At 35.1% G+C, this 26,760-nt stretch overlaps 1 protein-coding gene across 2 annotated transcripts; it reads left to right on the forward strand.

Annotated features, from left to right (window-relative positions):
- The first annotated feature begins 56 nt into the window (after positions 1-56).
- On the forward strand, positions 57-26,487 carry f8 (coagulation factor VIII, procoagulant component). Of its 2 annotated transcripts, XM_051127302.1 has the most exons (25): positions 58-257; positions 1,500-1,597; positions 1,713-1,835; positions 2,216-2,428; positions 2,528-2,701; positions 4,453-4,677; positions 4,962-5,211; positions 5,286-5,460; positions 6,725-6,812; positions 7,527-7,744; positions 8,394-8,544; positions 8,696-8,905; positions 9,064-10,090; positions 10,208-10,373; positions 10,859-11,101; positions 13,833-14,061; positions 14,558-14,740; positions 15,111-15,227; positions 15,357-15,428; positions 16,551-16,636; positions 17,127-17,288; positions 19,507-19,651; positions 21,365-21,513; positions 23,945-24,127; positions 24,238-25,042. In XM_051127302.1, exons 1-25 carry the CDS (start codon positions 109-111, stop codon positions 24,391-24,393), a joined length of 4,992 nt encoding a protein of 1,663 aa, XP_050983259.1. In that variant the 5' UTR covers positions 58-108; the 3' UTR covers positions 24,394-25,042. The 2 variants fall into 2 exon arrangements, with proteins under 2 accessions (XP_050983260.1, XP_050983259.1); XM_051127303.1 differs by lacking the exons at positions 23,945-24,127; positions 24,238-25,042 and adding an exon at positions 26,338-26,487 and having other exon boundaries at positions 57-257.
- The last annotated feature ends 273 nt before the right edge of the window (positions 26,488-26,760 follow it).

Below are 26,760 nucleotides of genomic sequence, written 5' to 3' on the forward strand. Positions count from 1 at the left end.
CTCACTCTACTAGCTCCTCCCTAAACACTTTTCCTGTGCAGTTAAATATGTCTCAGACATACATCTCAGCATCACATTCATTCAGCGTGTTCAACTTGTGCTTCAGTGATGAAGGTCGTGCTGTTCCTCCTCTCCCTCACGGTGTCTCTGAAGTCTTCCTGTGTCCTGGCAAAGACTCTGGAGTTCTTCATCGCAGCAGTGGAAACTAAGTGGGAATATGTGTTTACAGACACAGCAGATCCTACTGCAAACCAGAGGTGGGCATTTATACTATTATGCACACAAAATAACATGCTTTTCAATTATTGCTACCCAGAAAGATTTATTATACACCCATTATGTCGTTTTGTTACACAGTGTTCTCAAAACACAACTGAGTACACTGGAATCGGACCATCAAGCATAATGTCATCAGTTAGTCAAAAGGAAATATCTTTGAGAAAGTGTTTGGTGTTTTCATTAGTTGACATGGACTCAGTCCAGCAAGCCTCAAAGGCAAAAACTTTGAGGGCTGTCCAAATTTCAATTATGCTTCCAAGCTGTATAGTTAAATAGAGCATAATGAATGTGAACACAGTTTCCAATTAGACACGGTCAGTCTCATTCATAGTTTGATTGATTGTTTTAGTGATCAGTAGCCTGTCTGTTATTTACATATAATATATTCTCATAGTGATTTTCAGACCACGAATAGTGAACATGCGGTCAGAACAAACACGCTTTGATTTGGTGTTTTCAGAACAGAGCGTGATAACAGTTCACACCCGTTAATGTAAAACCGCAGTACATAATTTGCTGAATAAGCATATTTCTTGCAGCCATGTATAATCCTTTATAAGACAAAATGTTCTGTTATAAGCTGTACTAAAATTATAAAATACAATGTGTAATTATTAAATGCAAAGTTCAGCCAAAAATGAAAATTTGCTGAAAATGTAACATACCCTGAGACCATGTTTCATTACTCCACTTGCTCACCAACGGATCTTCTGTAGTGAATGGGTGCCATCAGAATGAGCCCAAACAGCTGATAAAAACATCATAATAATTCACAAGTAATCCACACCACTCCAGTTCATCAATTAACGTCTTGTGAAGCAAAAAAAAAAAAAAAAGTGTGTTTGTTAGAAGTAAATCAATCGAGACGTTAACTTCAAATTGTTGCTTCCAAAATAGTATAAATGAATGCAAAGAATCACAATAATCCACAAGTATGTGGATTTTATTATGTTTTTTATCAGCTGTTTGGACTCTCATTGGACGGCACCCATTCACTGCACATTGGAGAACAAGTGATGTACTGCATAATTTCCCAAATCTGTTTACATGAAGAAACAAACTCATCTATATCTTGGATATCTTCATTTTTGGGTGATCTGTTCCGTTAAATATTTAGTAATAAATTGCTAACTCTAGTGGATTAATAAAGTCGCATTGTATTATGCTGCATTGCACTGTATTGTTAATATGTCTAGTAACAGCATAATAATTCCTAACAGGAAATTTGCATCTGGTGTCCAGAAATATATCAAGGCTATATATACGGAATACACCGATTCCACTTTTACAACACCAAAGTCAAAACCTCCATGGGCTGGTCAGTATAAACTTTATATTCTTAAAAAAAAAATAAATAAATAAAAAAAAAAAAACCATCAAGAAGTTTAGAATTAAATGAACAGTGTTAAATTATGTTAAATTATCTGTTTCAGGTATTCAAGGTCCCATTATCAGAACGGTGGTGAACGACAGGGTTGTGGTGCATTTCAAAAACTTTGCATCACAATCATTCAGTATTTCTCCCATCGGGATTCCGTACTGGAAACACTCAGAAGGTAAAACTAAAGAATGGAATTTGCATTTATCTTCTTGTAATTCAATTACTCTAAAAAAAAATCCCTAAAGTTCCTAATTGGCATTGGTGGTTTTATGAAGAACCTTTAACATCATGGAATCTTCCCATTCCACAGATGTTTCTTTATAGTGTAAAACGTTTGGAATTCTGTATTTGTTTTGTAACACTGGAAATATTCACGAATTCCATATAATGCATAAAAATCATGTGATTTCCCCATGTTAACCAGCATATAGTAAGTTGGGCCTTACCCAGCAAAACAAAAGCAATATCCTGAGATATACAGCAATATCCGGATGGGTTTGAAAACCCATAATGTGTAAAGCTAAACCTCAACATCCTTCTGCTTTTCAATGGCAGGCGCGGGGTACGAGGACTCAAGTTCTGTTAATGAGCGAGTGGATGATGCAGTGCCTCCTGGTGGTTACTACAAGTACGTGTGGGACATTTCCCCCAACTCCGGGCCGACCACATCAGACCCAGACTGTCTCACCTACATTTACTCATCACAGGTGGACATTGTCCGAGACTTTAATAGTGGACTTGTTGGAACTCTACTCATCTGTAAAACAGGTGTGACTCTATTGCTTAATAATGCTGAATTGTTCTAATATACTGAATGAGAATGTTGATATATATTTGACATGTCCTTTAACATTTGACCTCTTTCAGAGGCTCTGACTGAGGAGAGACAGCGGAAGGTTCCGGAGTTCATTTTGCTTATTGCTGTCTTTGATGAGAGTAAAAGTTGGTACAGGGAAGTGGGTCGAACAGAGAAACTGAAGAAAACGACCAGTCCAACCCAGTTCCACACCATCAATGGATACATCAACTCAACTTTACCAGGTGCGATCAGCATAGTGACTATCATTACAGTGTTGAGAATGAGATTTTTCACACAGAAATAATACATTTTAGAGTAGAATTTATGTTTTATTGGAATTAAAATTATATCATAAATTAAATAGGGGTTCGTTATATACTGGTATACGCAATTAACTAGTAGAAATATGTCAATCGGTAGAGAATTTGGACTATTGTCTCTATCATGGTTACACGCTTACGTGACGTTTCTGTGCTAAGTGATCACAAAAACATATCGTTTTCACACGTTTTTAAACATTGCAGTTTAAAAACATGTTTTTTTAACGTTGAGAGACATTGAAGATGGCTCTTAAAGCACGGGAGTATTGAACTAAGGTATTTTTGCCACTTTGTAGGCCTTAAATTGTTAAATGCACCCACTTTTATGCGTCAAAATGCCTGTCTTTGCAAGTATCCTCGTAAAAACAGCAATTAGGTCTTCAGTGAAAGCAAACAGCTGAGAAGGAAAACATACGTGTAACGGTATGTTGGATCCGGGCAGCTCTTAAAGTGACAGCAGTCATTCATGTTAATCAAACAAAAGAGAGCAAATCTCTCACTGCTCTTGACTAAATCACTTTTATATATGTGACCCTGGACCACAAAACCAGTCCTAAGGGTTTGAAATTTGAAATTGAGATTTTTACATAACCTGAAAGCTGAATAAATAAGCTTTCCATTGATGTAACAAGCATACAACAAGAAATACTAGAGAACTATTTGAAAATCTGGAATCTGAGGGTGCAAAAAAATCAAAATATTAAGATAATCACCTTTAAAGTTGTTCAAATGAAGTACTTAGCAATGCATACTACTTTTAACAGTAGGAAATTTACAAAATATCTTCATGGAGCATGATCTTCATATCCTAATGATTTTTAGCATATATATATATATATATATTTGTTTTTTTGTCCTATTGCTTGAAATTAGTTTCTTATTCTTATTTAATTGTTGACTGTTTTTTAAATTTTCTTATTTAGGCTAGTATTAGTATTTCCTTTTTATACCATGAAATGCCATGAAATGATTTTCATACCATGAAATGCTCATATTGTGATTTTGATCATATTGCCTACCCATAAAAGTTACAAAAATGGTTTCATTTTCTTCATGCAAAATATAAAAATGCACTACCAAAAGTTTGGAATAATCAAGGTTTTTTAATGTTTTTGAAAGAAGTCTCTTCTACTCACCAAACTTGCATTTATTTGATCAAAAATACAGTAAAAAATATTAAATAAATAAAATCAAAATTAAAATAACTTTTTTATTTGAATATATTTTAAAATGTAATTTATTCTTGCGATGCAAAGCTGAATTTTCAGCATCATTACTACACTATTCAGTGTCACATAATTCTTCAGAAACCATTCTAATATGCTGATTTACTGCTCAAGAAACATTTCTTATTATTGTCAATGCTGAAAACAGCTGCTTAATATTTTTGTGGAAACTGGGATTCTTTGATAAAAAGACAGTTCAAAAGAACAGCATTTGTAACATTACAATTGTCTTTATTGTCAATTTTGATCAGTCTCAAAATCTTACTAACCCAAAGCATAATGTGACACCAAAAACTGGAGTAAACTACATTTATTAATAAATTATTTCTTATTTTTTCATTTAGTTACACTCTTATTTCTTAAAAAATAAGAGTTCTCTGGGGTGGACATGCACTATAATGAGCTCAAATAATTCTCCAGTGTATTCTGTAATTGTTGTTTCATCAGGTCTAACCATGTGCCAGAAGAGTCCAGTGGTGTCCTGGCATCTTATCGGTCTTGGCTCGACCCCAGAGATCCACAGCATCCAGTTTGAAGGACACACACTAAAGGTGTTTGATCATAAGCGGGTAACTGTAGAAATGACGCCCATGACCTTCACTACGGCCCTGATGAAGCCGACTGCTGCCGGGAATTTTCTGATCTCCTGCAAGATCCACTCTCATCAGACAGGTAAGACTTTCTTCACAAAAATTGTAGGTTATAGATCTTTTTAAATTGGACGTTTTAAGTAAAATTGAGGCAAAAGTTGCAATGGGGCAGTCTGATAAGGCAATCATATGGTCTTTTGTTGGACAAGAAGTTGTTTAACAAAGGGAGAGATTTAGGTCAAGATGACCTGAGAAATATGTACTTTGCACTTTGATCATCTCAATGAATGTGCAAGGAGTTTGCTTTAGAAATGTAACTGAATAAGAGTGTAAATCACTGATGTTTGATTTAACTCTCTTCTTCAGCTGGTATGAATGCGTTCTTTACCGTTGACAACTGTCCTGATCCTGTGGTGGCCCCGATCCCAGACAAACGAAATGTCATACGTGAAGAAGATGACGAGGAGGATGAAGACAACATGTTCTCCATTGTGTTCAAGCAAGGAGGCCCTATATCAGTGCTTCGATCGAGTGCCAAGGGAAGACCTAAAGTGTGGGTTCATTACATCGCCGCAGAGGAGATGGACTGGGACTTTTCATATCAAAGCGGCGAGCGGTATGACTCTGAGCATGTCCTAAGATGAATGATGTGAAACCGACTGTACATAATATTGATTTTTATGCCTTCAGGCCTTCATCATCATCAGCATCTGAGTGGTTCAGAAAAGGTCCTCAGCGCTTAGGTGCCGTTTATAAGAAAGTGGCTTTCGTGGAGTACACAGACAAGACCTTCACTGTGAAGAAAACCACTGGCAAAATGCTGATGGGGCCAGAGCTCAGAGGGGAAGTGGGAGACAAGTTTCAGGTAGAGAATGTAGATTTAAAGAGATAGTTCACCCAAAATCCATTTATTCATCCTATTATTTACCTGTACAAATGTATTTCTTTCATGAAACAGAGAAAGACTGGTCGGGACTTTCCATTTCAATTGGTACTGAAGCTTTTAAGCTTCAGAAAAAGATGTAAAATTACTATAAATGTATCATAAAAATCCATAAAGTCCATATGACGTTATGCATGATCTTTCTGTGAGGAACATTTGTTGTTATTCACTAATTATCTTCCAATTCAATAAGTTCAAAAACTGCTGGACAAGGTAATTGACAGTTCCTCTAGATATTTAACGCCGCAATGAAGTGGAAGGAGTGACGTACCCTTTCATCCATATCGGTACATTCAAGTGAATCAAAAAAGGAAAAAAAGTAGTGTGAAACATGCATGGATGAACTGTTAAGAAGTTCATTTCCAGAACAAAAAATGTACAGATAATTTACCTACCTTCATGTCTTCCAAGATGTTCAAGTCTTCCTTTTTCAGTCATAAAGAAATTAAGTTTCTTGAGGAAAACATTTCAGGATTTTTCTCCATATAGTGGACTTCAATGGTGCCCCCTGGTTTGTACTTCCAAAATGCAGTTTAAATGCAGCTTCAGAGGGCTCTGCACAATCCCATCCGAGGAAGAAAGGTGCGCATGCAAATCCGGGTCAATACAATTAGGGTATGTTGAAAAACTCCCATCTCATTTTCTCCTCCAACTTCAAAATCATCCTACATCGCTGTAGAAGTACCAGCCCAGTGTTTACAAAGTGAAAGTGTAAAGAAGGTCAAATGTCCTTTACAAAAAAAAGGTAAAACAGCGATGTAGAGCAATTTTGAAGTTGTAGGAGAAAATGAGATGAGAGTTTTTCGACATACCCTAACCTAACTATTGACCCGGATTACAAAGAGTTTGCATGTGCATGGCAGAGCTAGACAAGACGAACATTTCAGTTAAAAAGTATATAAACTGTACATTTTTTTTTAGAAAATAATCGATCATTTCACTACATATGGCCCTTCTTCCTTGGCTGGGATTGTTTAGATCATTTCGCAGCTGCATTTAAACTGAATTTTAGAAGTTCAAACTTACAGGCAAATGTTTTCCTCAAAGAACATAATTTCTTTACAACTGAAGAAAGAAAGACATGAAGATCCATTTAGAAAATAGGCTTTTTCATTTCATGCCAACTTTAAAGTGTTGAAAATTCAATTTGATATTCTAAAATTCACTCTTTTGTTTTTCTTATCAGATTGTTTTTAAAAATATGGCCAGTCGAGCATTCAACATTTATCCAAATGGCCTAACCAGCGTTCAGCCTTTGAAGAACACAAACAAAGGTATGAGGTGTTGCATTTCATGTTTTTACACATTACACATAAGAGAAATTTTATATAGATACACACACAGCAGCACAGCTATATAGGAAGTGTAGGAAGGAATTAAAGCATTTGTTTGTACAAATGTACAAACATTTGCCTGACACATTGGGTTTAGTACTTATTAGTAATTTTGTTGTGTTTTTTGTTGGGAGTTGTAGTTCATATTAATTTTTATTTAACTTTTAGTTTTGTTTGTTATAGTACTTGAAGTTAAACTAAACAAAAACGAGAAAGTGTGTGAGTTGTTCACTTACTTTTTTAAAAGTAGTCCCATTAACTAATTAGTCCCAAAAGTTCCCATTAACGCCATTATATTGTTCATTCAGAACACAAAAGGCAGGATTTCCTGGGAGTTGGGAACCAATCATAGCTGATAATAATCAGTTATTAAATATGTCTATACAGTTCATATTAATTTTATTTAAGTCTTAGTTTTGGTTATTTTAGTACTTGAAAGTAAACAAAACAAAAATGAGAAAGGCTGCCTTGACAATTGGCTTAAATAAAAGTTGTTTATTTTATTTCAGTTCGATTTTTTTATTTTAAGTAACAAAAATGTTGTTTTATGGATAACCCTGGCTAACAACCTTCATGTCAGTTGTCAAATTAATCTAGTCAACTGAACACAAATGAACTTAATTTGACTTATTTTTCTTGCTTTGTGTGTTGAAGACAAACAGGTGGACCTTCGTTCTCTGGCCGTTCCCCCGGGTGAGATAATGACGTACCTCTGGAAACTGACAGCAGAAGATGGACCCACAGAAACCGACCCACGATGCCTCACGCGCTTATACCAGAGTATGGTGGATCCCGTTCGGGACGTGGCGTCTGGGTTGGTGGGACCCCTTATCATCTGCAAATCCCAATCTCTGGACAAAAGAGGCAGAGTGGTGAGAAGAAACTCTGATATAGATCTGTTTATCTCAAACTAGATTGACTGAAAAAAATGTTCCTGTCGCAAAGTTTTTGCAAAACGATATTACGTTGCTTCTTGCGCATTTTGCGGCACTTACAAAGTGAAATGTCCAGTAAATGGTGCTAAAATCACGTTAAAAGCAAAAGATAAAACACATTTGCCAAAAAAACAATGTCATTATATCTTGCTTCTGTAAATTTCTGAACATTTCGCATCACAAGTGCAATGCTGTACCGGGTGCACTACCAAGCAAGTTTACCATAGCAGATAAGCCATGTGTACATAGATAGTAATGTGATGCAAACATGCAAATGTGTTAGTTTACAAATAAATCACTATGGTAAAGGTTTTTGAGATCGTAAAATAGTATTGTAATACCGGAACCGTGTGGAAAATAGTCTTTATTAGTAGATAATTAAAATTTGCATGAAAAGGAATAACACTTGTTGGTGTTTTACTGCCACTAGTGTTCATTTCATCTGAAAACTGCAGTGAATTGCATGCATGTAGGTCTTTTTTTATGTAAAACTGTTGGTAGAGTCATGTTTTTCCATGAAGCCTATGTTGGTTTATTTGGATGGATGAATGAATGGTTGGAAATTATTAATAACATGTTTTCACAGGTAACTTCAGATAAAGAGAAGAAGCTCTTGTTCACCGTTTTTGATGAAAACAAAAGCTGGTACTTTGAGGACAACATTAAAAGAAGCAGTGAAGATCCAACTAAGATTGACCGCAATGATCCAGATTTCTACAATTCAAATGTCATGCACAGTGGGTGTTGATTTTTAGTCTCTGAATGTAAATTACTGAATAATCTGGGGTTGCTTTGAGTGTTTGTATTGCATGAAAATGGGATTAATCTACATTTTTCATGTTAAATTGCAGATCACGTTTTCATTTAGACTTTGTCTGTCTGTTTCAGCTGTTAACGGGTTTATGTTCAACCAACTACAATTCAGGATGTGTGTTGGCGATGTCATACTCTGGCATGTGGCGAGCATTGGCATACAAAACAACTTCCTGTCAGTCTACTTCACAGGAAATACATTTGAGAGGGATAAAACATACGGCACTGTCCTTACTCTCTTCCCAATGACTGGAGACACAGTCACCACTGAAGTGGAGATGCTAGGTAAGGGTCAGAGGTCAAGATATTGGTTGGAATGGTTTAAAAATAAGAAGGGTTATTATCATTAACTAAAACTAAAATTAAAACCTTTTGGTTTGGGGCAAAGCAAGTTATCAATTAAAGATTATGAAGACATTAAGTTTGATGTTTGAACTTTGTAGGTGAATGGGAGGTCAGCGCATTTGACCCATCTTTGAAACAGCGAGGCATGAGTGTTCGCTACACGGTTGTTAACTGTGAAAGAGTCCTGCCCGTGGTGGACAACGAAGACTACGAAGACGAATTCATCGAGTTCATTGAACAGAACTTCCCAAGTCCACGAGGCACAATGAAAAAAAACCGCACTATCGCCGTTCGGGTGTGCCGAAACAGGACTGGGATGGATTCTGCGACTGAGCAAGTAAACATGATCTCAGACAATGAGAGACAAAACAGAACCCGTGTGTGTGAGATAAGATATATTCCTGTAAAGCGGGAAAACGATGTGGATGCGTTATCACAGGGCGGTATTCCACAGGATATTTTGGATCAACTGGACAGGGAGATGGGCGGAAATTCATTGGAGCGTCGGAAAAGGTCCCTCCTTGAATCTGAGATTGATCCTACCACAGAAAACAAAGAATTGAATGTTGCAAACATACAGTTGGATGAAGATAAACTCAAAACACATCCAACAAATGAATTATTTCGAAAATTCCTTTTTAAAGATAAAAACCTGCCGAGTAACCAGCTTCTAAATGACTCTGTGGAGGAAAAGTCAGAGAAAGTGAGAAATCGAAGGGAGCTTTGGAGTGTCAGCAAAGATAAAATAACCAAAGTGGATGTGAAAGTTCTAAGCAACAACGAAGTTCTGGAAGACTCTGGAAGTTCTGGTGTAAAGCAGGACAAGATGGAGGAAAGTTTAAATATTCATAGCTATAACTACAACGATCCAAAGAAGTTCCAACCAGATTTTGAATCCGTTTTGGAGTCAAATTCATCAGATAACCAGACCTATGGCAGGAAATCACTGGCAAGTGACTATGACGATTATGGCGATGAAGGAAGCGTTTTCGATTTGGTTCATCATGTTGAAGATAATGTCGGCATTAGATCCACAGAATCAAAGTTCAGAAGTTACTACATCGCAGCAGAGGAAATCATGTGGGATTATGGGATCAATAAACCAGCTCAGCTCATCAAACAAAGGTAATGAAACATTCTGATGTGTCACAAACACATTTTTGGTCATTTTAGTAGATATTTCTAAAGAATCTCTGCTGTTTTCTAATGTTAGGTAATAATAAAAATTTCATTTGTCCACAGAGATATGCGGAGGGGAATGAGAAAGTTTTTCCCAGCCTATAAAAAAGTGGTATTCAGAGCCTATCAGGACAGAGATTTCCATCATCCAATCAAACGAGGAGAACTGGATGAGCACCTTGGCATTATGGGTCCTGTGTTGAAGGCAGAAATCAATGATGTTCTTACTGTAAGTTTCTACATTAATAGGAGCTAAGAAAACAAGCCTCTGAATGTAACTAAATATTGCATTCTTAAGGTGCAGTCACGTTTACGGTGGTTTGGTGGAATTTTCATGGGTAAAATCCAGTCAATAGAAATTCAAGTGAAGGTGAAAGATTTTCCACACAGACTGGTTTAATTAGCTGCACTGACCAACAGAAAGCTGCTTGGTTTGAAAGTGACTAATGTGTGGGCTGTGCTTTGTGTAGTTCTACATCAAAGACAACAGAAAATTCCCATGAAATTTTCAGGAAATTTCACTAATGTTATCTCCTGCTCTAGCTTATTTCCTAATCTAATGTTCTAATAAATGTGGCATTACATACTGCGAAGATTGCTGGCTCTGTGACAAATTGCTTATTCTGCTCTATTATAAGTTGCTTTATTTAATGTATCAAGCTGACTGCACTTTTATCATTTCACACACTAATTTCTTGCATTTCTTTTGCAAAGGTGGTTTTCAAAAACCTGGCATCTAGACCGTACTCTTTCCACTTGCATGGAGTGTACGATAAGACGCAGGGGAGTTTTAGCCCTGGAATGGGCCCAGAAGGCGCCAAGGGCGAGGAAGTACCAGGTGATCCAGTTCCTCCAGGGGAGGAGAGGGTTTACAACTGGAGAATCTCCAGAAGACAAGGTCCCTCAGCATCAGAGTTTAACTGCAAGACTGGGGCCTACTATTCCAATGTCAACATGGTAATTCAATTTACTACACGCATATCAACATTAGGTAGAAGAACAAAAAACATAGATTTTCATGTTGCCTTCTGTCATGTTGCGACATCAATTGGCCATACTGGCCCAACTTAACGTAAACAATGCTGCTGATCCAAACAAAACTCGCATATTGGGTTTATTATTGCTTCTGAAAATGGTTAATTATTGTTATGTGGGCTGTACTAATTGGTCAAACCAGGAAAAACATTTATAACCAAAAGTTAAATCAAATCTAGGAGAAGAGTGCAAAAAATTGTCTCAACTAGGAGTTCCAGGGCAAGAATCTTGACAACATCTGTGTTTGTTATGATCATTTCCAGTCAGGTAGGTGAAATATTAGGCTAATATCTTAATTAATACTACTCATATGTATCTATCAACTTTAGTTTGTCAAAATATTGTGGCCTTTCATGCTTACTTAGTCCTTCTCTATGTGATTTAGCAGCTTCCACACTTTTTTCCATGGTTTAGACAGCATAAATTAGCAGAACAACATATCAGTAGTGCATTAACTGTGAAATCTATGTTGTTGCTTACATCCATGTATCTCCAATATGGCCATGCATCCAGGACCAAATTGTTAAGTGCAAACCCTCTATAAAGCCTCCGGTATCATATTTGATACATGAAAGGCCTCTAAATGATCAACGTGATGAAAACTGTGCTGCTGTGTTGCACACAATCTACTACGTCTTCTGTCGTCTGATTGATAGTTTAGACTTTTTAGTCAGTAAAAAACTTTAGTATTATTGTAAAAACATCAGGTCAACTTCAAGGTTCAGGTGTCTGTTTGCTGTGAAATCTGATTTTTATACCACAAACTTAAAATAACTTTTATATTAGCAACATTTGAAGCTGAACACTTGCTGGACTTAAGCAACTTAGATTTACTTGTCCATCAGGCCTGGGTAAAAAAAATATGGATTTCTAGATTTTAATCAATTCTTATTTTTTACAAACGATAGAATCTAGCAGTCTAGCCTGTCTTCGGTTAATGAAAGGACATGTTCACCTCCCATCTAATAAATCTCAATGAGCTTTATGCTTTGTGACTTCTGATATAAAACAAAAGTCTCAGATTTCAAATTCTGCCCATGTTATTACAGCATTCAAACAATAAATGCCATTTTGGCGCTGTTTAATGTGGAGCTACAGATCGCTGTCTTATGTAATCGCTAAATCAGTGTTTCCACCGCGGAAAGACGTCAGTATAACAGAATATAAACAATATGTCACGTAACGTCCCATTTACCTCAGAGAAAACATATTCGGTGACCATAAACTCGTTAGTCAGCTAGATAAATTAACTCTAGAAAGGTGCATTTTGCGTAATATGTATTTATTATATAACATATGTATTATAATTTTTTTTACTGTTTTTCAACGTTTATTTTTGAATAAATTCATCAGTTTTTATGACAGCCACCATTTAAATGTTTGTATTTCAAAAAACGAATTGGAGTAGAAATATAATTAAGTACTTGTAACTTTTTTATTATAAAAACTTTGTATATTTTAACCGTTTGTATACATCTCAGTTCATTACAACCTTCAATATTATAGGAATGGAGTGCCAACTGACTCCCATGTATATTTTACAGCATTAGTTGAAAGATTTTGCCATATATATACAGTACTGTGCAAAAGTCTTAGGCTACTAGTATTTTCATCAGCTAAAAATGGTTTAAAGTCAGTTAAACTCGGTCTTTTGCTGTAGTGTGTCAGTAGGAAATATCAGTTTACATTTCTAAACATTCATTTTGCCATTAATTGTAATAATCCAGTGAGATTTTTGTATGAAGCACAGGCTGTTGTCAGACTCCTTGTGCAAACAGAGATGTGATCTCTCCATCATTCAATCCAGTCTGTCTTAAGAAACAGAAAAAACGGAGACAGACTAAATCCAGAAGAACTGTGGCAACATCTCCAAGATGCTTTAAGAGACCTACACCTACAAAGCTACAGTACTGTTACAATTTTTAGACAGTTAGGCACATAAAATGAGGGTGCTGTCAAAAACAATGTCACAAATAGATTTTCTTTATCAATGAACTTCTATTAACTAAAATAAATCAGCATTTGATGTGACCATCCTTTGCATTTAAAGTAGCTTTTGCCCTAGGTGCACTTGAGCAGAGTTTTTCAGGTAGCTTTGCAGGTAGGTTATTTGAAACATCATGGAGATGTTGAAACAGTTCTTCTGGATTTAGTCTGTTTCAGTTTTTCTGTTTCTTCATGTCGTTCCAGAGACAGACTGGATGATGGTGAGATCAGATGTCTGTGTGGAGCACTGGCTGTTGTCAGACTCCTTGTGCAAACAAAAATCTCACTAGATTGTTACAATTAATGGCAAACAGAATGTTTGGAAATGTAAACTGCAGCAAAAGATGGAAATAACTTACTTTAAACCATTTTTTAGCTGGTGAAAATGCTAGTGGCCTAAGACTTTTGCACAGTACTGTATATATATATATACAAAATAAACAATATTGAAGCGAATCACAAACTTGTAAATCAAAATCCAATCAAATGAAATTTGTGTCAAAACAAAATATTATCCATAAATCATTTTGTAGAAAAATCCATCACCATATTCTCACTACCTAATCAAATATGACACTCAACAAAAATTTCCCAGAGAACAGATGATTGCAATGCAAGTCACTTTTACGTAATGTTAAATAACATCTGTATTTCTTGCATCCACCAGGAGAAGGACATAAATTCTGGTCTAATCGGTCCGGTGATGATATGTCGTCCTGGTACCCTCCGCCCACGCGTCTTGCTTCAGCCTGACGTGACAGACTTCTTCCTTCTCTTCACCACCTTTGATGAAACAAAGAGCTGGTACCTCGATTACAACATCAGGAAGTTTTGCACGCCACCCTGCCAGGCCAAAGTAGACGACCCGTGGTTCGAGATGAGCAACAAGTTTGCGGGTACATCTTCATAAATTATGATTAACACAGCATTCATCTCTTATGAAACGATCTGTTTATGTTCTCTGTCTCAAAAATGATTTGTTTCTATGACAACGCTAATAACACAAAATGGGCGCATGTGTTTATGCCTGTCATTGTGTAACTTATGTAATTTGGTTATTTTATCACGCACGCAAACACTTTCCTATTACTCTTTAGTATGAGAAACAGAACGTATAATGTAACATGCTGAACTAATTCAGGTAATTGCCAAAGTTCCAAACACCCAGTTTTCTAAATATAAACAACAATTTGGAAATTCACTGACTCATGTTTATTTGCATGCAAGCATTTGGTAGATGATTTTATCCAAAGCAACTTAAAATGCATTCAAGGTATATGTTTACAAGGTATGCATTCCTTGGGGAAAATTGAACCTATAGCCTTGGTGTATTAGGAAATGTAACAACAGCCATAATTATTGTGTTGTGTTGTGTTTTATTGGTACTTGTAGCTATTAATGGCTACGTGTCAGAGACGCTTCCGGGCCTGATTGTTAAACAATACGAGACGGCTCGCTGGCATCTCCTCAACGTTGGAAGTCAAGGCGAGTTTCACGCCGTTCACTTCCACGGACTGCCGTTCGGGGTTGGAAATAATCAGGAACATCGCATGGGAGTTTTCAATCTCTATCCTGGTAAACTATACACACAACCTTCACCTGACACCTTACATGTCTTTTAGTAAGGTAGATTTACAAATCAAAATTCATTAAATGTAATATATTTATCTTATGCTTACCAAGGCTCCATTTATTTGATAAAAAATACAGTAAAAACAGTAATATTGTCAAATATTATTCCAATTTAAACTAACTATTTTCTATCTGAATATCATTTAAAATGTAATTTATTTCTGTGATGCAAATCTGAATTTTCAGCATCATTACTCCAGTCTTTAGTGTCACATGATCCTTCAGAAATCATTCTACCATGCTCAGTGCTCAATTATTAAGAATGTTTTTTGCTGTCAAAGTTCATGATAATAAATCTGTCTCAATTTGGCAGGGGTTTTTGGGACGGTGGAGATGAGGCCAGCCATTGTAGGCACCTGGTTGATAGAGTGCACTATAGGAGAACATCAGATGGCAGGCATGAGGGCCAAACTACTGGTCTACAACCCACGTAAGAGCTTTAACTCTCTTCCTCTATGGGACTCTGTCACAGATCTTTCTTGGGATTTTATTTCTGACATCATGTTTTGAGTCACTTATAGTTAGAGGGCACCTGAAACTGATTGAGTTTGTTTAACAGAATGCATTCAGCCATTAGGAATGCAGTCGGGATGGATTGACAACAAGCAAATAACAGCCTCGGACCACAATGGTAAGAGACAGGGGTATTTTAGCATCACTGATATACTGTTATAGTTTTATTGAATTAGGTTTTTCATTTATTTGATCCAAAGTACAGCAAACACAGAAATATTTTGAAATATTTTTACTATATAAAATAACAGTTTTTTATTTAAATATATTTTAAAATGTAATTTATTCCTGTTATTTCAAGGCTGAATTTTTTGGCATCATTACTCCAGTCATATGATCCTTCAGAAATCATTCTAATATTATGATTTGCTTATTATTATTATTATTAACATGTTGAAAACAACTGAGTCGATTTTTTTCAGGTTTCTTTGATGAATGGAAAGATCAGAAAAACAGCTTTTATTTGAAATAGAAATCTTTTGTAACATTAATAATGTCTTTATCATCACTTGATCAATGATTAATTTAAAGCATCCTTGCTCCTTAAAAGTATTAATTTCTATAATTTCTTCCAAGCTTTTGAATGGTATAGTGTATAATGTTACAAAAAGCTTTATTTCAGATAAATGCTGATCTTTGGATCTTCCTATTCATCAAAAAATCCTAAAAAAAATGTACTCTGTAACTGTTTTAAATATTGATAATAATAATAATAATAATAATAATAATGATAATAAATGTTTCTTGAACAGCAAATCATCATATCAGAATCATTTCTGAAGGATCATGTGACACTGAAGACTGAAGTAATGATGCTGAAAATTCAGCTTTGATCACAGGAATAAATTACGTTTTAAAATACATTAATATAGAAAGCAGTTATTTTAAATAGTAAAAATATTTCACAATATTACTGTTTTTGCTGTACTTTGGATCAAATAAATGCGGGCTTAGTGAGCAGAAGAGACTTTCTAAAAAAACATTAAAAGTCTTACTGTTCAAAAACTTGTAGTGTTTAGTTTTAGTTAACTATAATAACCATAGGAGGAGCAACAAAATGCAATATAAAACACACAAAATAATAGTAGAATAAACATATTTAATTGTCTAATATGTACAGTAAATTTGATTTTTTATTTCATCCCAGTATATTTGTCTTGAAAAATGAGCCACAAAAACTAGTTTTTAATCAAATATTTTCCACATTTATTGAACTGTTGAAATCCCATTTCTCTTACAGGTGACTGGAAGCCAAGTTTAGCCAGACTTGAGTTATCTGGCTCTATTAATGCCTGGATGGGCAGAAGCACAGACTCCTGGCTCCAGGTAAAAGAAATCTCTCTTTTTTGCAGACATAACATGCAGTTCTTTGGCTCATTTTTAAGGAACCATGCTAAATGCTGACCTAGTCATGGACTGCGATGACTCATTTTTATAGTTGACACACAATGATTTATTTGTGGCTCATATCTCACAGCGTGCCACGTACAATAGTGACTCTTTGCACCACTGTCAGCAAGACAAAGTGGGGAATACTTTTAAATATTATAAATAGGTTTGTACAGTAGTTGTTATTTGACCTTTGCTTCATTAGTGCCGGAAGCAAGAGAAAGAGAGAAAAGGTGTAGGATATAAAACAATTCACTATTTTTAGCAGGATAGTGGAATTCCTGGAAAAGCCTGGGAAAGTCCTGGGCATTTGTAAAAAAGTCCATTGCTATAAATTGCTCTAGTAAATAAGCACAAATTCATTGTTGGAAACGGAATAAGATAACCTTCCATATCTGTTCTCTTTGTTACTATATGTGTGTTTTAGGTGGATCTGTTGAGGCCTATGCTTCTTCATGGAATTCAGACACAGGGTGCAAAGACCTCGATGGGTTTGAACGAGTATTTCACTATCATGTACACTGTCAGTTACAGCATCGACCAGGAGAACTGGACTACCTACCAAGGAAACAGTACCAAGTCATCTTACGTCAGTACCAACTTCTGAATTTCTCTAAACTTAACTGATTTAAAGGGGCCATACTCCCTTATTTACTAACATTATATAGTTCTGTTATAATGTTAGTTAATATTTCTTTCATTGATTACATTTGGCGTAATGACCACCCTATTTCTGTTTCTTTAGAGTGAATTCACAAGATATTTCACATCAAAGTCAAAAAAAGAAATTAAAACTTATAATTCACTCAAAGAAAATTAAGCCTATTTTAGTAGCACCATTAACAGCTCAAAAATAAAATGATTAATAACAATTTGCAATGGAAATTTGAGGGTTGAACTGAAATTGAAAGTGTTTTAAGACTTACATATGTAACATAATTTAAGATTGCCTAATGTCTTTAAGTATTAAATGAGAAACAACATCTCTGGCATTGATATACATATAGATATACATAAATATGTTAACATAGTATATCATACTCTTTTTTTTTAATTGCCAAGATAAACCCTATCACTTACTTTGTGATAACCATATTTTAGGAGCTATTAAGAAATATTGTAGCCAGCCACAAACCCTTTCTAAATCCTCCGCCCATTAAACATTACAATCTTAAAGCAACAGTTCCCCCAAAAATAAAAAAACATCCCATGATTTACTCACCCTCAAGCCATCCTAGATGTATATGACTATCTTCTTTCAGGCTAATACAGTCGGAGTTATATTAAAAAAAGTCCTGGCTCTTCCAAGCTTTATAATGGCAGTGAATGGGTGTTGAGATTTAAAAGCCCACTAAAGTGCATCCATCCATCATAAAAAGTGCTCCACACGTCTCTGGGGGTTTAATAAAGGCCTTCTGAAGCAAATCGATGTGTTTGTGTAAGAAAAATATCCATATTTCAAACTTTATAAGCTTACGCTACTCCTACATCATCCGCTGGAATGACACTCTCTCGTAAACACAGTTAGCAGAAGCAACACTTTAAAAAATACTGGGTTAAAAACAAACCAACTTGGGTTATTTGGCAACCCAGCGCTGGGTAAATATTGGACAGAACACATGCTGGGTTATTTTTAAGTCAGCTATTGTTTAAAAATTATTATATTGCTGGTTTAAAATGAACTGGAACTTATAAACACACACAGAATTACTAGAGGCAACAGCAATAATTAAAAGATGAACATTTATTAAGCAAGAACACATGGACAAAATACAAGACAAAGTGAATTTATTTAGTTGAATACAGCATAGTTTACAGTATTACATACATTTGAACTCGTTTAACAAGCATTTTAGATATAAAAAAAAAAACATTTAAAAGTAGCATTTTTAAAAAATAAACCAACACCTGGGTAAAAATATTAAAAATAACCCAATAAAATGACCCAACTGTCACGGTGTTGTGTGCTGGGAATGATCAGGATGAGCGAGGAGGTCCAATGCATAGAGTTTTATTAATATAATCCACAGGGAAACAGGAACGGACAGGAAACAGCAGGGAACCAGCAAACACAACGTAACTTGACGGAGAAACATACAAACTGACGGAATGACAATTAAGAACGGACGATCTAACAGAGGACACAACCAAACTTAAATACTAGGACAAATCAGGGGGAGACAGGTGTAAACGATTAGACAGTGACGTAATAATTAGAGACGGAAATGGAAAGACCAAATAAGGGCAACACAGGGGAAAAAAACACACAAAAACAGTCCAAACGGTCTGACACCAACGGGCTGAACCCAGAATTTTTTAGAGTGTTGAGATTACAGTTTATTAAATAGCTTTAATTTAAAAATTTTTTTTTTTTTTTTACATAAACACATTATGTAATGTGATTTACTTCAGAAGGCCTTTATTAACCCCCTTGAGCTATGTGGATTACTTTTTATGATGGATTTATACAGTTTATCGTGCTTTAAAAACTCAACAGCCATTTACTGCCATTGTAAAACGTGGAAGAGCCAGTACATTTTTAAATATAACTCAGACTGCATTTGGCTGAAACAATATAGTCATATACACCTAGAATGGCTTGAGGGTGAGTAAATCATGGGCTAATTTTAATTTTTAGGTGAACTATCCCTTTAAGAAACCCATGATGAGACTCACTCCTATGATTTATTTTTCCACTGAAACTGATTTGCTTTGATTTCAAAATAAGCAATATCCTAATTGGACTATTTTTGTATCCTTCATAGTTTCTGTATTATTCACATCTGTTTTCTTGATTAATTGATCAGACCTTTAATGGAAACATGGATGGTTCCAGAATAAAGGAGAACTTGTTTTCTCCGCCCATTGTGGGTCGTTACATCCGAATTCACCCAATGACCTTTCAGAAGCAGCCCACGCTGAGGATTGAGCTGCTGGGATGTGACCTCAATAGTGAGTATAAACACGCAGATTGATGACAGCACTTTCTAATGTAAAACTGAAGGAAAAGACAAAGATGTGATAGATGAGAAATCCATACAATGCATCAACTAGAAACTATTCTAAGACACTTTGCAAAGTACACTTCTCGTTTTTTCTTAAATGGAATGATTTATCAGCATGTAGTGATTTAAAATGGAAATCTTAAAGCTCTGGATGTTTCTATGTTAGTTCATGAGTGTTTCATCTCGCCGTAGCATCAGAAAGATCAACTTCCTACTTTCATTCAAGCTTCAAAGCTTTCTAACTACACCGTTCCTTGTTTACTCTCTTGCTTTTCAACACCTTTTCTCTCTTCAAGCCTCAACGCCCAAAGCTTCAGAGAAAAGTTTGAGTCAAAAAGTTTCTTTAAACTGAAAGAGCTGAATAATGCATAGCTCTTCAGAGACACTTCTCCAAAACAAGACCCTTGCAGTATAAATGTTTTTAGGCTAATATGTTCTTCAAACCAGGGTTATTATAGTTAACTGAAACTGAAACAATAGACATTTCTCCTTTAAAGGAGAACTCCACTTCCAGAACAATTTACAAATAATTTACTCACCCCCTTGTCATCCAAGATGTTCATGTCTTTCTTTCTTCAGTCGTAAAGAAATTATGGTTTTTGAGGAAAGCATTTCAGGATTTTTCTCCATATAATGGACTTGATTGGTGCCCCAATTTTGAACTTCCAAAATGTAGTTTAAATGCGGCTTCAAAGGGCTTCAAAGGGAACGAAATGACTCGAAAAAAGATTCGTTCATTTTGCTGAACGAGACTCAGAGGTCCGAGTCGGTAAAACGATCATCACTACTATGAATCACGTCTAAGTTCATCATCTGTGTAAAGTATGTCAAAAAACTCCATCTTATTTTCTCCTACAATTTCAGAATCGACCGACATCATTGTACCTTTTTGTTCGTAAACAGCGTTTGACTTACTTGCACTTTCTTAGTCTTTGCGCGTTCGCTTTGTAAACACTGGGTCTGTAGTTTCGCCTACGTTCTGCGTATCTTTTCGACGTGATTCAATAGTACGTGAACGCGCATCCCAGAGCCTGTGCTACATAAGCTTTTGTGCTTAAAAAGTATACAAATTTTTATTTTCTGAAAAAAAAATTGTTTTGCTAGATAAGACCCTTCTTCCTCGGCTGGGATCGTTTAGAGTCCTTTGAAGCTGCATTTAAACTACATTTTGGAAGTTCAAAATCGGGGCACCAATGAAGTCCATTATATGAAGAAAAATCCTGAAATGCTTTCTTCAAAAACCATAATTTCTTCACGACTGAAGACAGAAAGACATGAACATCTTGGATGACAAGGGGGTGAGTAAATTATTTGTGAATTGTTGTTCTGGAAGTGGACTTCTCCTTTAAGACTTACATGTGTGTAAAAACACATTATTTAGTACTGGCTTACATCTTTGCAAATGAAATGAGTAGCAAGATATCTGGCTTTGACATAAATGTAGATATACATAAATATTTTGGTGATAATAAATATATTGTAGTTGCAAAAAATAAATAAAAATGCACAATACTAAAAAGCTTTAATGAAAATTAAAATAAACATTTTAAATTGAACAATATAAACAAAGTCAAAATATGAATAAAGATGTGTATGTCAATGGTAGTAAAATCACACTGCTTCAAAAGGATATGAGCATGTTTGTTTGTGTGTTTGTCAGGTTGTTCTATGCCACTGGGAATGGAGCGCAGGAAGATAAACAGCAGTAGCATCAGCGCCTCCTCCTTCTTAAACAAGTGGTTACTGTCCTGGAGTCCCGACCTCGCTAGACTCCACCAGGAGGGGCGAGCAAATGCATGGAGACCTAAGGTATCTGTCCATATGTTTGTCCATCTATCATCTATCTATCTATCTATTCAATCACTGTATGTTGTTCTTAGAGAGTGAAAGTGAATTTTCTCTCTACACTTTGTGTTTTATAAGCCCATTGTGAGAGTGTTTCCTCTATCCTGTCTGTCTGTGTGAAAGTGAGGTGATCCCTCCATTGTCTCACTCTCTTAATGGTTTTTAAGTTATTGCTCGTTCTACTTCCTCTTTGAGTGAGAAGCACAGAGAGCCAAGTGCTGTCAGTCAGGTGGATTTATGAGATAGATTTTTTATTTTAATAAAGTGTGATTTACAGCTCTCTTCTACATGGAAATCAACTCTGCATTATAACTTTCAATTTATACCTATGGAAATCTGTGCTTCTTAAAGGCGAAGTGTCATTTCTTTCTAAGAAATATGCTTAGAAATGGTAAGTCGTAAAAGGAAATTATAAGTACGACATTGCTGCGACATATACATTAAGTTTACGAATGCTTCCTTTAAACCTCAAACATATGGAAGCCCATTTCCGCCACTGAATAAAAAATAAAAAATAAAAAAATGCAAGTTTTTTGATTGCAACTTTTTAGCTCACAATTCTGACTTTTCTCATAATTGCATGATACAAATTCGCAATTCTAACTTAATTGTGAATTTATATCTCAATTCTGAGAAAAAAAGTCAGAATTGCAAGATAAAAACTCTTTTTCAGTTCTAACTTTTTTCTCAGAATTTTGAGATACAAAACTTGCAATTGGAAATTATAGAGTCCAGTTTTGAGGGGGAAAAAAGATTGATATGTTCTCAGAATTACCGGTTATATCTCACAATTCTGACTTGATAACTTGCAATTGCATGTTATAAAGTCAGAACTGCAAGATATAAACTCACAATTCTGAGAAAAATGTTTTTCTCTTCCAATTCTGACTTTATAATGCGCAATTGCGAGTTTATATCTCAATTCTGAGAAAAAATGTAAGAATTGCGAGTTTATATTACGCAATTATGAGGAAAATTCAGATTTACGATTTTATATCTCACAATTCTGAGTAAAAAGTCTGAATTTTGAGTTTGTATCACGCAATTCTGAGAGAAACAAAAGTAAATTGCAAGTTTATATTCCGCAATTCTTAGAAAAAGGTCAGATTTGTGAGTTTACTGTATATCTGAAAATTCTGAGGAAATAAGTCTGAATTTCAAGTTTATATCTCAATTCTGATTAAAAAAAAGAAACTTGTGAGTTTATATTACACAATTCTGAGAAAAAAGTCAGATTTGCGAGTTTATTTCTCATAATTCTGACTTTATAATTCGCAATTGCGATTTTATATCTCACAACTGAGAAAAAAATTTCACATATCACAATTGAGAGAAAATAAGTCAGAGTTTTGAGTGTATATCTCACAATTCTGAGAAGAAAGTAAATTGCAAGTTTATATTCCGTAATTCTGAGAAAACAAGTCAGATTTGCAAGTTTATATCTCACAGTTCTGACTTTATAATTCGTATTTGCGATTTTATCTCACAATTCTGAGAAAAAAAGTCAGATTTGTGAGTTTACTGTGTATCTCAAAATTCTAAGGAAAGAAGTCTGAATTTCAAGTTTATATATCAATTCTGATTAAAAAAAAGAAACTTGTGAGTTTATATTACACACTTCTGAGAAAAAAGTCAGAATTATGAGTTTATATTCTGCAATTCTGAGAATATGTCAGATTTGCGAGTTTATTTCTCACAGTTCTGACTTTATAATTCGCAACTGCGATTTTATATCTCACAATACTGAGAAAAAAAAGTCAGAATTGTGAGTTTATATTCTGCAATTATGAGAAAAATTCAGATTTACAAGTTTATTTTTCACAATTCTGACTTTGTAATTCGCAATTGCGATTTTATATCTCACAATTCTGAGAAAATAAGTCAGAATTTGAGTTTATATCTCACAATTCTGAGAAAAAAAGTCAATTGCAAGTTAATATTCCGCAATTCTCAGAACAAAAAAATCTAATTTGCAAGTTTATATCTCACAGTTCTGAGAAAAAATATCAGAATTTCGAGTTTGTATCACACAATTCTGAGAAAAAAAGTCAGAATTGCGAGATAAAAAGCTGCAATTACCTTTTCTAAAAAAACTGTATTCAATGGCTGAAAAGGGTTTTCATACAAACACCACACATTGCAATGCATAATTCAAATTACTGGTAAAACACCAGTTAAAAAAAATCAATACTGAAATTCCTGTATAATAACACTGTGCACTGAGCTCGATCGCCTTTTCTTAAGGTGCAAACCATTAGTTTGGTGCATTCATTCTGCACATGGGTGTTTTGTTTGAGTGTGAACATTCAATTTTTTAGTACTTTAAAGAAATTGTTGAACTGATCATCTTATATTTTGTTTATCTGTCTTCCCTCTCTTCTTTCTGGTTCTACAGACTAATAACCCTCATGAGTGGTTACAGGTGGACTTCTCCTCTGTGAAGAGAGTGACGGGGGTGGTCACACAGGGGGCCCGATCCGTCCTGAAACCAATGATAGTCACTGAATTTACCGTCTCTGTTAGCAGTGATGGTCACAAATGGACCAGCGTGAAGGAGCAGGGCACAGACACTGAGAAGGTACCACTATAATTTGCCTCACGAAAAACAGTTTTGATGAACATGTTCTTGGTTTCATAAGTCACTCATCCATGTCTATGGTGTTTTGTTTCTTTTCCATCCTGCTGTAGATCTTTGAGGGAAACAGCGAGCATGATGAGGAGGCGCTGAGCGTGTTTGATCCTCCCCTGTTCACTCGCTTTATACGGATTCACCCGAAAGGCTGGGTCAACGATATTGCCTTGCGACTGGAGTTTTTGGGCTGTGACACCCAACCAGCACTTTGAAAGAAAGTCACATCGATCCATTGTGGTTGAAAGACAGTTTTTGACTTAATTTGGTAACATCTAAAACACACAGCTCTGTCCCAAACCATACATTTGCATCATAACTGAACTGAAGCCTCATATATTATGTGAATAATCTGAAAAGTTCTTCACGGGTAGCAACTGGCTAGACCGGTCTGGTGGTTTTAGAGTGGTTTCGTACACTTGTCAGCTGGGAGACTGCCCATAAATGCTGTCTCAGTAGGCAGCTCAGTTTGACTTCAAACAGAGCCCACATATGCACTACATAGTTTTATGTCTAGAACAGGTTTTCGTCATGTGATATGATGATTTATGTGTTTTGAATCTGGTTGGTTGTACATTATAAGTGTTCTGATTAGTACGCTGCTCATTCTACTGTCTGCTTTTGAGACGTTATTATTATTATTATAGTAAATAAACTACCAATATCTATTTTTCGAATAAATGTACTCATGCATATCACAAAGTCTTGGAAGATTGTTTGTATATTCTGGTCTGGAATAACTACTGAATCCACAATATGCTGAACTTTTGTATTTTGCACTGTAAAACAGAAGTAAGATTATTATTTTTTCAAATATTTAATGTTTAATTGTTGAAATAAAAAGACTGCCTTGATTTCCTCAGAGTCTCTGTGCTTTGTGCTTCTTTGACAAATGTTATTTGTCAAAAGTCAAATCTGCGAGTTTATTTCTCACAATTCTGACTTATAATTCGCAATTGCGATTTTATATCTCACAACTGTGAGAAAAAAGTCATAATTTCACATTTATATATCACAGTTCTGAGAAAATAAGTCATAATTTTGAGTTTGTCTTAAAATTCTGAGAAAAAAAAAGTAAATTGCAAGTTTATATTCCGCAATTCTGAGAAAAAAGAGTCAGATTTGTGAGTTTATATCTCACAATTCTGACTTTATAACTCGTATTTGCGATTTTATCTCACAATTCTGAGAAAAGTCAGATTTGTGAGTTTACTGTATATCTCAAAATTCTGAGGAAAAAAATGTCTGAATTTCAAGTTTATATCTCAATTCTGATAAAAAAAAAGAAACTTGCGAGTTTATATTACACAATTCTGAAAAAAAAGTCAGATTTGCGAGTTTCACAATTCTGACTTTATAATTCACAATTGCGATTTTATCTCACAATTCTGAGAAAAAAAAAGTCAGAATTTTAAATTTATATATTACAATTCTGAGAACAAAAAATCAAATTTGCAAGTTTATACCTCACAATTCTGACTTCATAATTAGCAATTGTGAGCTTATATCACACAGTTCTGAAAAAAAGTCTGAATTTCAAGTTTGTATCACACAATTCTGAAAAAAGTCAGAATTGTGAGTTTATATTAAACAATTGTGAGAAAAAAGTCAGATTTGTGAGTTTACTGTATGTCTCCAAATTCTGAATTTCAAGTTTATATCTCAATTCTGATAAAAAAAAAAAGAAACTTGTGAGTTTATATTACACACTTCTGAGAAAAAAAGTCAGAATAGTGAGTTTATATTAAACAATTCAGAGAAAAAGTCAAAATTTCGAGTTTATATCTCACAATTCTGAGAAAAAAAAAAAAAGTTACAATTGCGAGATAAAAAGCTGCAATTACCTTTTTTAAAAAACTGTATTCAATGGCTGAAAAAGGTTTTCATACAAACACCACACAATGCAATGCATAATTCAAATTACTGGTAAAACACCAGTTAAAAAAAATCAATACTGAAATTCCTGTATAATAACACTGTGCACTGAGCCCGATCGCCTTTTCTTAAGGTGCAAACCATTAGTTTGGTGCATTCATTCTGCACACGGGTGTTTTGTTTGAGTGTGCACATTCAATTTTTCAATACTGTAAAGAAATTGTTGAACTGATCATCTTATATTTTGTCTCTCTGTCTTCCCTCTCTTCTTTCTGGTTCTACAGACTAATAACCCTCATGAGTGGTTACAGGTGGACTTTTTCTCTGTGAAGAGAGTGACGGGGGTGGTCACACAGGGGGCCCGATCCGTCCTGAAACCAATGAATCTGAAAAGTTCTTCACGGGTAGCAACTAGCTAGACCAGTCTGGTGGTTTCGTACACTGGTCAGCTGGGAGACTGCCTATGATGCCCAAAATGCTGTCTCAGTAGGCAGCTCAGTTTGACTTTAAACAGAGCCCACATATGCACTACACAGTTTTATGTCTAGAACAGGTTTTCGTTATGTGATATGATGATTTATGTGTTTTGAATCTGGTTGGTTGTACATTATAAGTGTTCTGATTAGTACGCTGCTCATTCTACTGTCTGCTTTTGAGACGTTATTATTATTAATATCTACTTTTCGAACAAATGTACTCATGCATAT

This window comes from Labeo rohita, chromosome 14 (assembly GCF_022985175.1).
Source record: "Labeo rohita strain BAU-BD-2019 chromosome 14, IGBB_LRoh.1.0, whole genome shotgun sequence".
In the NCBI taxonomy this organism is placed as follows: Eukaryota; Metazoa; Chordata; class Actinopteri; order Cypriniformes; family Cyprinidae; genus Labeo; species Labeo rohita.